Source organism: Rhinichthys klamathensis, unplaced genomic scaffold, assembly GCF_029890125.1.
Source record: "Rhinichthys klamathensis goyatoka isolate OS25496 unplaced genomic scaffold, OSU_Roscu_1.1 h1tg000015l_1, whole genome shotgun sequence".
Lineage (NCBI taxonomy): Eukaryota > Metazoa > Chordata > Actinopteri > Cypriniformes > Leuciscidae > Rhinichthys > Rhinichthys klamathensis.
Genome location: NW_026606567.1, coordinates 1,898,826 through 1,911,351, shown reverse-complemented (window position 1 = coordinate 1,911,351; position 12,526 = coordinate 1,898,826). Strand labels below are relative to the sequence as shown.

General features: G+C 38.7%; 2 protein-coding genes across 9 annotated transcripts in view; one reads left to right on the top strand and one right to left on the bottom strand.

Moving 5' to 3' along the window:
- The first annotated feature begins 645 nt into the window (after positions 1-645).
- Positions 646-1,955, top strand: LOC130106550 (RING finger protein 222). Its single transcript, XM_056272705.1, has one exon. The coding sequence runs from the start codon at positions 753-755 to the stop codon at positions 1,353-1,355; it is 603 nt and encodes a 200-aa protein (XP_056128680.1). The 5' UTR covers positions 646-752; the 3' UTR covers positions 1,356-1,955.
- An 8,281-nt stretch (positions 1,956-10,236) lies between these two features.
- The window catches only part of arhgap44a (Rho GTPase activating protein 44a), a 62,004-nt gene continuing 59,714 nt past the window's right edge, over positions 10,237-12,526 (bottom strand). For 5 of the 8 annotated variants that reach the window (XM_056272516.1, XM_056272557.1, XM_056272531.1 and 2 more), the window contains one exon: positions 10,237-11,049. In XM_056272516.1, coding sequence (XP_056128491.1) covers positions 10,892-11,049 — 158 coding nt within the window. In that variant the 3' untranslated portion in view covers positions 10,237-10,891. The remainder of the gene's footprint in view (positions 11,050-12,526) is intronic. The other 3 variants (XM_056272566.1, XM_056272548.1, XM_056272541.1) reach the window with 3 other exon arrangements.

Below are 12,526 nucleotides of genomic sequence, written 5' to 3'. Positions count from 1 at the left end.
TTGATGGGGTTACTGTTCAGTATTTCCATTAATTAGATGTACAATTCAGTTTTATTAAAACCTATAGGTTAGTTGAGAGAAATCATTCAGTTTCATCATTCAATCATTCATAATGTTGGTGGCGTTTCGTCAAATAAAATATGGGCACTTAAATAATTAAATATTCATTATGCCTGCATACGTGATATCATTTTACCTTTTAGATGAATCTCTTTTACTGGGATTCTGCTTTGTGTTATTGGATATTCAATTATTCAACTACATGGTTAAACATTTTTTTTTTTAAATAGAATAGTATTTTACATTAACAACACTTTAAAAATATATAAATAATAATTAGAATTATATCAAATGTCATTTTTGGGCTAACTTACCCCAGTACCTGCAAAGATGGCCTCTTTGGGAAAAAAAGAGGTAAATGGTAAATTCTACAAGTAAATGTCTCTATTTATTGCCTATTATAACACATTAGCTGAGGCACCCAAACCAAACCATCCTGCACATGCTTAACTTACATCCAAATATGGTACAATACTTAAAAACAGCATACCTACAGTCTGTTTTGAACCATTTCCAGTTTCTTTAACAACAGATCTAGTTCTTCAACATTCTTCGCGTGACAATGTCTGTGTCGTCACGAGTGTCAGCATGTTATCTTATGGGAGTATCGGTTACCTGTGCCAGTGTGTGTGTTTCCGAAGTCTCAAAGCCAGCAGAGGCGATCCAGCTGGAGCTATTGAAAGCAGAGAGTCATGGATGAGGAGGCTCAAGAAGACAGCGAGTGTCCGGTGTGTTACGAGAGTCTCACGGACAGTGCCAGGACGCTCAGCTGCGGGCATCACTTCTGCCATGACTGCTTAGTGCGAACCCTGGTGAACACCAACCAGAACGGCTCCAATAAACGGGATACTATCATCTGTCCTGTCTGCAGACACCTGACATTCATCACAAAGCACCACGGATTGACATTTTCCCCGGCTGAGGGCAAAAGGATCGGAAGGACACTGGAAGTGCCACCCGTCCCCACTCCTGTGTTCCCAAGGAATTCTGGTCACAGTTCTCACAGTGGAGGTCTCGGCTGTGTCGGCAGGTGTCTAAGGAGGATTTCATGTAGACTATGTAGACGAATACTCGTCTGTCCTAAAGACGCAGAGGTGTTTATCATAAGTGAGTCGGGTCGACCCATGACAGAAGGGGATGTTATTGACATTGGGATAGCTTCAGGCTGGCAGAGGGACTATGGCAGTAATGGACCGAGACTTTGCACCATCTCCTGTTGCCTTCTGGTCTTGATGATCACTTTCACCTTATTGGCACTGGTGGCTGCCACACTTCCATGGGTTCTGCTGGCATAAAGGCTCCAGAACTGTTACCTCGTGTACGATCAAACGCTTTAAGATCAGTATATATTATTATTAAGCCACGCTTTCTGAAAAAGAGATGCGTTGGACTCAGTCGCAATGAATGTTTTATGAAGAACAGACGGTTATTGTGAGATCGTTTCCAAGGCTTGTTCTGACATGTCTTGGAGGGAGGCAATGCTGGAGGAGATTTAATTACAAAAACAAAGTCATTGTATAGTATTACTTAATGGATAAACAAGTATTTTGTTCTGGATCTGAATCTACAAAGGTGGTTCCCTTGAGTTACTGAGGAGACGGGAGACGTTTAAACCTCGAGAAGCAACGATGAGATTGTCGTCTGGATGTCATTTGATCTCGGAGAAAGAAAGACTGTGGGATTCAGTTACAGCTACCGTGGACACAGCAGGGTTGAGAATGGAGAAAAGGGAAGGGTGTGATGATGAGGCTTTACTTTGAGCTTTTCTCGACTGCTTGCAATGCCTGTAAGGAATGATACACACCCTCATTTGTCCAGAAATTCTTGTAACGCGGGTTAGCGCTTAGATCCAGCCATGACATGACTGATACCGCACATTCTGTACAAGTTATCAGTCACTTCTTGATATTCAAAAATATTCATATGTACATGTTTGTAGTGTCTCCTCCCAGAGGACACATTTTATTGCTCAGAAGTTTCTTTCATGGCTCAGGTGCCGTAATGGATTTCTCAGTTTTAAGCATCAATTTGTTTAATGTTTCTCCTAAAAAAAAAAAAGTAAGAACTTTTTCAGTATTTTTTTTTTCTTTTCATTCATTTATCTCGTTATAAGCACCAAACCAAACCAATCAGAGGTGAATCACAACATTACAAAAGTTTATTTGAAGCAGAAAAGAATTTGAAAGTCAAACAAAAAAGACAAAGGTATACAAGACTTTGTGAAGTAGTGGCCAAAAGTGATGTTTGTTTTTAATGACCCTACAAGTTCGATTAAAGTGTGAGGAAAATATTTTATATTTTTAAATATGAGGGGAGAACAAAACACTAAACTTAAGGTATTTATCTGACAAAATGATTTGGCAAAATAAAAGGGGGGTAAACTACAGCTACAGGTTTTATTTGACTTTGCAAAAACAAATGCATAACAAAGAAGCTCATAGGAAAAAGCATACATTGAAACATAGTCAGTTATTATTATCTGACGGTTCTCTTTTGTGCTCTTTTGCACGTGTTCATAATTTCTTTGTATGACAGCCCAAAAATTATATCCGCACAATTTTGCATGTTTCATTGCGTTATCACAAACAAAACAATTGACTCCAAGCACAACTACGCAACATTACAAAATCTTTAACAAAAATATTGAATAAAGGGTGAAGATGTAAATTTATTTCAAGGCCAGACATCACTTTTGACCACTTTACTGTACTTAAAGATAAGTGAGGAAAAAAAAACTACAGTCCCATGAAGCACTGCGAATGACATAATCCAATTAAAACCGATGGAGAATTATAAAAGTATTAATTTAAAGTTGTTGATTATATCCAGAAACAATATATTTTAAGTTTATTGCAAAATATGCATAAATATAAAATATTTTCAGTATTTTGAGAGCATAGGGAGATCGACTCGATTTACTCATTCGCAGTGCTTCATGGGAGTGGGCGGAGCTAACGAGATGTTTTGGCCGACTCTCTGATTGGTGTAATTTTCAGTGCAGCATCATGGGTAATGTAGTTTTTCACCAGAAATCCCCACTGTTAAACAATTATTTTAAGAAGAAATATTCTTAAAATATTAGATGAAATACTCAAGCAAATAGTGTCACTTAACAACCTTGTAGCTCACAGTAAGGCTGTCTTTAAAGGTTTATAAGTTATCATTAAAAAATCTATTTCCCTATGGAGAAAATGAATGGAGTTTTTACTTCCGGAACCCGATTGTTGCACTATAGAGTCAACATTATTTGAGAAATGTTTGAGTTCACATTGAGATAAACACCTGATTTGTCAAAGATACAGCAGTTTCAGACATCAACCTTTTCAAATTTTTTCCCTTACAATCCTATAAGGCATGCATGCCCTATATCAGTGGTCTCAAACTCGCGGCCCGCGGGCCATTTGCGGCCCGCGGGGTGATATTTTGTGGCCCCCTACTTGACATTAAAGTTTAATGTTAGTGCGGCCCGTCGTTGCGTGTACCGCGTTTTAAAAAAAAAAAAAAAAAAAATTTAATCCCTTTTGGGCTACCATAGATAGTCTCATGACAGCTTACGGTGGGTTTGTTGTCAATAGTTGTCATAGACAACCGCGAAGTACAAACTTACTGCGCCTGGAAAAAATGAGCGTGTCGCTTATGAGCGCGCTTCCCGCGCGCCTACATTTGAAATAACGAACTTGAGCAAGCAAAATATGTGAGCGCGATATGTGAACATGCCACGAGCTACTGGTAGCTCGCGAGCGACGTGTTGGAGACCCCTGCTCTAAAACAATGTGAGAATAATCATTTTGAGCTTGTAATATGTGTCCAGCAGGTTGATAAGAAGGTTTGCTTTGATTTGTGCAAAGTCAGTAATTTGCCTGAGACACTATACATGTGTAGAAATAATTAAATAAGGCTGAATTCACATTTAGCACCCAAAAACGCGTAGAAAACGCTAGGCGCGCCGCGTTCTCTTTTTTCCAAAGCGCTAGGGCGGTTGCGCTCCGTAGGCGTCTGTCGTTGCTAAGCTACGGTGCGCTTGCGGCATTCTGAAAAGTTGAGATGTTTTTATCTCGATGCGGCGCGCACGCGCTTGGAAAAAACGAACGCGTCGCACCACGACCGCGTCGCTTCCATTATGAGCGCGCATTCCGCGCACCTACATTTGAAATAACGAACTTGAGCGCGCAAAAGACGCGATATGTGAACAGGCCCTAAGACGGGCAGACATGACTGCAAATATTTGTATTTCAAAAGCAATAATCGTTTTTCTAAGTATAATAAAAGGAAATGTGCCTTCCAAAAAACATCCAATATCATTAATGTGTTGTATAAAGAAAATAAAAAGGACATAAGCAAATATAAGTATCACAAATATGTATTATAAGGAAAAGAAAAAGAATGTTTGTAAAATGAAGTATCACAAAGATTTTGTGTATAAGGAAAATGAACTTCAACTGTCAGAAGGACAGCTCATGAAGATTGAATCAGTTGTGCTCCTTTTTTGGAATACTTGAATACTATTTTTTGTGGAATACTTGATGTGGCCCAGCCTGACCCAGACTCTACCTCCAGCGGCCCCCAGTTAAGTTGAGTTTGAGACCCCTGCCCTATATAATGTCAGGACATTGTTATTACAACATCACTTCTTAAAACACACAAAAGCACTTACACCAGAAGTATTATTACAAATGTAGAGTTTAATATATATCTATGTATTTCTGACATTCTGATAAGGACTGCGGCAGGCTTCACAGTACAGACTGTGTTCTTCCACTGATATGCTAAGCTGAGGAGGGTGATTTACAGGCAGATTTGTACATTAGTTCGGTAAGCAGAGCTGGAGAGGGCTGTACATTGTTGGAAAATGTGCACTGATCAGCCTTTAAAGTTCACACATCCCTGGTTCATCACTGAGTCCCTTTATTATCTGGTATCATTTAAATGAACACACACACGAATATCTAAAGGGAATAGTTAAATGCATTCTCTGTTCTGTCACTCCAACTTGCTGGCTTTAACAGGATGATGTAAACGGGCCAAAATGCTCAATACAAATGATTGAAATGTATTGAGAAAGTGATCAGATCTTTAGTTCAGTTCGTCTCCTTTACAAGATTTGTGTTCTTTGTCCATTCTGTTATTTTTTAACATTATAATTGTATGCTGAAAATGTCACAGATAAATTAATAAATGCATGTATCTGTATAAAGTATTGTATCTATCTGTTCATTTTAAAATGGTCTTTTGAAAAGATAATTCGAATCATAAATTTCCTTGATTCAAGCAAGTAATGAAGTCTGTTTGACCCTTTGCATGTTGGTTTAACATATTTTGACTCGTATGATAATGCTTACAGTGCTCAATAAGAATTTAACACATCTTATCATTTAAAAGTCTTTCTGCACTGATTTCCCCCCACAATCAGTACATAAAATGCAAAAAAAGCATATGGGTGAATTTCACAACAACATGTCCAGGTAAGCTAAGGCCATTTCACTACAAAATCAAAAGACAAAAAAAAAAAAAATGACTATTAAGATTTTTTGTTACATCATTGCCATGATAAATACATTATAAATTACTGCAATACAAATATTTTAGTTTGATTTAAATCTACATCAGTGAAGTACAAATCATACTACGATATAAATACAATTGAAATAATATTTCATTTTTCATTTTATAGATTGCGGTAATGACATTTGGTTGTGAAATTGTGCTTAATTATCATGAAAATTATTTCATGTAATAATTTAAGATACTATGAGCTTCTTGTTCTTTACAGGAATACAATTTATTGTTTGTTTTCTTCTAATTTTGGGGGGAACTATGACCTTGACAGTTTTATGACATTCACCTGTGCGGATTCTGTGTCAAATCATCAGTTAAAATTGTGTTTGTACAGTTCATCAGCTGTGATTCTTTCAAAAGTTCCATGGCTATTCCATCCATTCAGTTTTGAGTCAATAAACAACTGAATCTGATGACAGACTAGCTTAATTTACAGATCAGATTGAGGGTCCGTTTACATGACAAAGACGTAGCTACTAAAAACAGAAAAGTTTTTCGTTAGCGTTTTTTTATTATTATTATGCGTACAGACAACAGCGTTGCCAAAACGATCCCCATTCACACGGATCTGCGACTAAAACCGCTGTATTGTTCATGACAGGCCAGATGTCGATGTCACTTTGTAAAGAAATACGATGCGCCTATAGACTGAACGCGCGTAACAGGCATGCGCATGACGTTACCGTCGTTTTTGTAGTAACATGGAGATGATAGCGCTATTGCTTTCAAAAACATCTACTTTGAAACCCATTTTCTGTTGGCGTGTAAATGAACGGCCAAAAACGCATTCAAAAGTTTCAGTTTTTAGTTAAAAAACGATGTTGTGTAAACGGCCCCTTAGTAACGTATAGCTGTGCCTTTTCACCTTAGAAAAGCGTGTGATAACCGATGCAGAGTTGAACTGGAATGAGAATGCATGTACATACTGTATAAAACCCTCCCACGTCTTCATTAACAACAACATTAGCATTCATTATGATTGCTAACAGAGAGAGATGAGCAAAAGTTTCATGTTCATAAAGAAAATAAACCATGCTTCTATTGCAGCTGCAATAAGGGGCCTTTACGCTATAGTGCACTTCCAAGTATAGGCTAAATCACATTCAGTCAGCACACTCAAACAGACACAACGGCCTCCTCACAGAACACCGCGGGAAACGGCACAGACAGAACCTCACGTACGCACGAAACTCGCCGTTAGCTTCAGGTTATAAATACTGAATGTGAGGGCACTTGCAATTATCATTGTGTAATCACTACAACTATTACTCAGTCACCAATAATCATTAGACTATATTTCATCAAGAACACACACTGAGGCATATCACAGATTTCAGAAAAAAAAAAAAAAAGTCCTTTTGTCCCTGACGAACACCAATGCTTATTCAAAGAGAAAAACAGAAGCCATGGCTATCCACCGTTGGAAGTAGAGTCCTTCATATATCAACAGAGATTGTGTTGTGCCCATTCCTTCCACAGGACAGAAGTGAGCAAATGTTTCTTTGACCTTAATAAAGTCCTGCGTGTTTTTTTGTTTTGTTGTTGTTGTAAAAGTTCAGACAAGAGAAATTGCAGCATCTGGTAGTCTCGTATTAGCCTCGTGAGACCATCCTGATCTCGCGAGCTTTCAAGGTTTCACTCGCAGATCAGTCTGGATACTTTCCGTTAAAGAAAATTTGGGAGCAGTTCACCAAACGAACGTCCAATCAGCGTTGGCTTTGAGGCGGGTTGAGGTGTGACGCAACGAGAAGCGCGTCAGTTCAGTCTAAAGAACATGTCGGCTTCAGCGGATGAAACTAGCATCAGCGTGGCTATCGAGCAAGTTTTATCGGAATTACAGAGTATTTCTTCACTGAAAGAAGAGCAAAACACTGCTCTGGAGGCTTTTCTCAGAGGAAAAGATACGCTCTGTTAGTACGTCATATGCTTCGTTGATCTGATTGGTTGATTTGGCCCGTCTATCACCAACATAGGCCAATCAGCTAACCAGTATTTTCGCCCCTTTACCAAAACTACTTCAACGGAAGGTTTCCAGATGGATATGCGGAGCAAATCCATCTGGCGGAGTCAGGTTAGTCTCGTATAGTCTTGTCTACTGATGAAACAAATGGCCAGACTCGTGCCATCCGACTATGTGTCTGGGAAAAGCAATGAGACTCTGAAGGATTTAAGGGCCTGATATCTTTGAGATGACATTTCACAAAAAGGATCCCTGCCAAGTTATACATGTTGATCTTTCCATTGATTTTATGGGGGAGATACGTTATAGTGGCCCTAAAAAGTATGTGGACACATTGGGGTTGTCAAACATTAGATCATGTTGATACTGTAGTTCATGTGATGGACGACACCAATGGGGAACTGACATTGTACATCCACTAAAAACCACTAGTTGATTAAAAGTAATTGGGGGAAAATGGCTAGGTAGTTAGTTCTGAGAAAAGTTCTAACATTTGTTTGTAGACATTTTAGGTGTCCACTACATTTTAGGGCCAGTGTATTTTTATTTATATAATCAGCCAGTTGCAATACTATACTAAGAATGAACAGATATACAATTAGTATAATCTGTCAACGACTTGACATATTTTCTAATAATAAGTAGATTGTGTTGTTGATTTATGCTGTTGATTAAGGCTGTTATTGATGAGGTCGGTTTAGGGATAAAATCTCTCTCGGGAGCAAGTCTACCTAAACTTCTGACAAGTCTGCATTCATATTTCTACATCTAGTTCATGGCTTACAAAAGTGCAAAAAACTCACTTGCTATGTGAACCTGACAAAAAGTGTTCAGGGACAAAATAATACTTAGAACATTATCTCTATACAAGATAAATATGGCATGTCACATTTATGAATATATAACTCATATTTGCCTTTACATTTGTCCTCTCGTTGTCGCTTATCTACACATCTTTATATACAGTATTGGTATATACATAAAGGATAGTGTGGCACTGCATTTGAAGCACTTTGGAGGGCATATGGGTGCGGAAACACAACAGAAAATGCAATGGTTGATCTCAGTAGTGGTTGCCTAATGTCCTGATAATGAAGAAACACATTTGCAGAAACGTGTTCGTAGTGACCCATTTTAGCACAAGTACTGTTTCTGTTTTGTGGGTAAATGGTGAGGAATCAATATTTCCAGGGTTCCCACACCTTCTGACCAAAGAACTTCCATGAACAGTTGTTCCAGTTTCCATGATAAGGATTTTGAAATTGACTTCACAAACTAAGTATAATGAGCATATACAGAAGAAAAAAAAAAAATCCATATTTTTTAACAGGAATTTTAAAAATGTTATTCCTTTCCCATGACACAAATCAAATTCCCTGATATTTTTCATGACTGTGGGAACCCTGGATTTCCTACCTTGTTTTCAGACACTTCATTTTATTAATCGAGTCTTTAAGAAAATACACTCTAATGCAGTAGTTGTCACTGTGTTGCTATTACATTATGTGCGATTCTGGATAATGTTGTAGCGCAGAGAAACGCACAAAATATTAATTGAATTGACCCTCCGCCAAGCTCCTTACCTCAGTTTCTATTACTCACTCTGACAACCTTTACTAAATCCCCCACACTGAAAAGAAAGTTGCTACCTTAAATTTTAAGTACAATCAACTTGTATGTTTTAAGGTGATGATACACAGGGCAACTTTTAGGGCAATGTTGCTGGGCAATGTTGCCGTCAACGGGGAACCAGATGAGAGACAGGGCCCACGACCGATCTAAATTATCCAGATAGAAATTTATTGCCCATTTTCAACGAGAAAGTCCTCAAGCAACAATCGCTCGGCAAGATTGCCCAGCAACATTGCTCAAAAAGTTGCCCTGTGTATCATCACCTTAAGTCATTTCAACTTAAATTACATTAAACTGACTTACAAAATTTAGTTGAATCCTGACTCACTTATAAAAATAAGTTCAAAATTGCTTAACTTATTTTGATTTTGAGTTAAAGCAATCTAAAAACATGTCATTACTTATTGATCATATAATTAATGTAATTTAAGTTGAAATGACTTAAACATCCAAGTTGATTGTACTTAAAAATTTAAGGCAGCAACTTTTTTCTTATACCGTGTGGGTATCTTTTATAACTATTTGAAGTGACCCCGGCAACAAGAGTTTATTGTAATCTTTGATAATTTGTTTGTAAAATTCCATTTAAAACTATCTTAACACATAGGATTTCCATAGATCTACATTTGCCCTGCATTCCATTGTGAAGGACTTATACCTACGCCCTGATGCCTTTGAAGGGTTTACCCTCCAAAGTGAGAGCTTCGAAGGAATGAAGGGTATAGGGACCAAAAAAACCACATATTTGCCGAGCCAATTAAAGATGTGCCGTAATCACACAATTGTGTGTGCTGCTTGCCTGTGCAAAGAATCATGGGAGCGAGTGGCCCATTAGTTGTACCCTTCGAATCCTTCATTTCGAAGGGCCCTTTGAAGTGGCCAGTTTTGAGCACATTTGGAACCACCCTTCAATATGGCGGCCATGATTGTTCTCACTTCGAAGTGCCCTTCGGAGGCAGATTTATCCAGTTTGGAACGCAGCCTAGATATGAGCACTTGTCTGATAATATAATAGGTGGAAATAGTTGCTAAGGCCAGAGAGTAGCAGTAGCATTTTAAGGCGAGGCTTAGCGAAAGGCCAATTGGATTGGATTGCTAAAGTAGTGTATAGTTTAGATTTGGAGAGATTGAAAGAAAGAAAGCAAGAAAGAAAGACAGCAAGAAAGAAAGCAAGAAAGAAAGAAAGAACTCAGTATTGCAAAATTAGACTTAAACATGCTATATGCCAAGTGACCCATAAAGAGCATGGCATGGACCCTGTAGGGAAAACAACGATGTCCCACTCTCATACTGTGAGGGTGGGTCTCAGTTCCAAGCCTTCAGCAAGATAAAGTTTACGAGGTTCCTTTAAAGTCAGCAGACTGCCCACTATGTGCATTGTATTGTAATTGCAGCTCTGATAAGGCAGAAAAAAAAAATCCATCCCAATCAAACAAAACCAACAACAAAACGAAACAGACAGAATCGTTCAGAGAGAAACAGGTAACGTAACACAAAACTCCAGGTTCCCCCAGTGGCAATTTGAACAAAATCCATTCTGTTGCTTTTTATGGCACCTGTTGCGTGGTTGGCGTCTTCTCTAGTCTAGTATCCGTGACTCAGGGTTTGGCCAAGATGGGGTTCCAGTTGGGCCTCGGCAGAAGATGGCAAGTTCTGGGCGAAGTTGCTTGGTGGGCTCAGGGGTCATAGCGTGGTGCTTTGGCCCTCCTCCTCAGACACGGACTCCCCCTCCGGAGAGCTGACCGCAGCAAAGGAGCTCCGACATGGGCCCACCCTGAACTCGTCCAACAGGCTATCCAGATTGACATTGATGGAGGGAATATCCAAACTGAAGTAATCTGCTACAGGACCATGGGAAATGAGAGCAATGGCCACAAAAGTGAAGTGACAAGACATGTTTACAGTAAAACAGAGAGAAACGATGGAAATGGCGATGATGAGGATGTTGAAAAAACACAAGGAGAGAGAAAGCAAAAAGTAATTTCAGTTCCAAGGCCACTGTTAGAGGCGAAGTCAGCGAAGGGTGTTGAATGTGTGTTGCAGCAGGAGAGGGGCACATCAGACTGTTTCCTGGCATTCTACACAGGGATTCTTTCTGTCACACCGAGCCATTGGGAAGGAAGGTGAAATAGGTTTTGTTTCATATATGAAGCCTGTGGTGCTTGCTCCTCCTGCTTCAATCTCTGCTATGCTCATAAACATATAAATAATACATAAAGCTTTTAGCAGTTTTTCAGAAAGTAAAAATAACTGAATCAGCAGTTCACCACAATCAGTGCTGGGGAATGTTACTTTAAAAAGTAAGGGCCGGATCACACAGAACACGTTTTTGCTGTTAAAGACGCGAGACCCCAGGGGAATGTAAAAAAGCGCAAGGTCTAGAGACGCTTTTTCTTTTTTAAATTTTAACTTCATTTAGCGCCGCCTTTTTAGAAAGCCGTGTTATGCGTGAGATGCTGCAAAAGACATGGCAGCAACGGTCGAACACGTCTGTCTAGACTCTAGAGCATTTACATTGAAAAACAATGAAAAAGCAGCACAGTGTAATGGCAAAACAAGTACTGTGTGAAGGGCCCCTAACGTGTTACATTTACTATGCTCCTAAAAAGTAGCTAATCCAGTTACATTGTTACCTTTTACAGAAAATAACATGTTATTTTGTCTCGCCGTAAAGAAGCCATCTATAACTGTGGTTTCCTACTTGGCTTGCAGATGTTTGTATAAATTCTGAGTTGTTGTTTTTTTTTGCTGTGAAAAAGTATTTGTCCCCTGACATAATTTTCCTGCAACAACAAATATAGCATGAAACATGTCACACAATGACTGCATTAAATGTTTTTACACAGGAATTACAATAGCTGGAAACAATGCATAACACATTTGTCTCCATTTGTAACATGTTACAGATTATAAAGTGGCTTTACTATGCCTTTTATCCGCCAATGCACAGGATTTGGAGCCTTAATTTGACAGTGTAAAGTTTATGTTCTTTGTAATATTTCCAATTGTATCGGAAAATAAGCCGAAAAGTAGTGTAACTTGTTACATATTACCGGTATGTGCCATTATCTGTTACGTGTTACTTGTTTGAAAAAGTATCTTAGCGTAAATTAAAAAAGTAACATTACTTGCTACCTGACACAAAATTTGATTACATAATGTGTTACCTGTAACGCACATTACCTGTAACAAACGTTACCTGTTACGCACGTTACTTGTAACGCGTTGCCCCCAACACTGACCACAATGACTAAAATACTCCACACATAGACAACAAGATGGAAATTGAAGATGTGGTAACATTAAGAACGTTGTCAG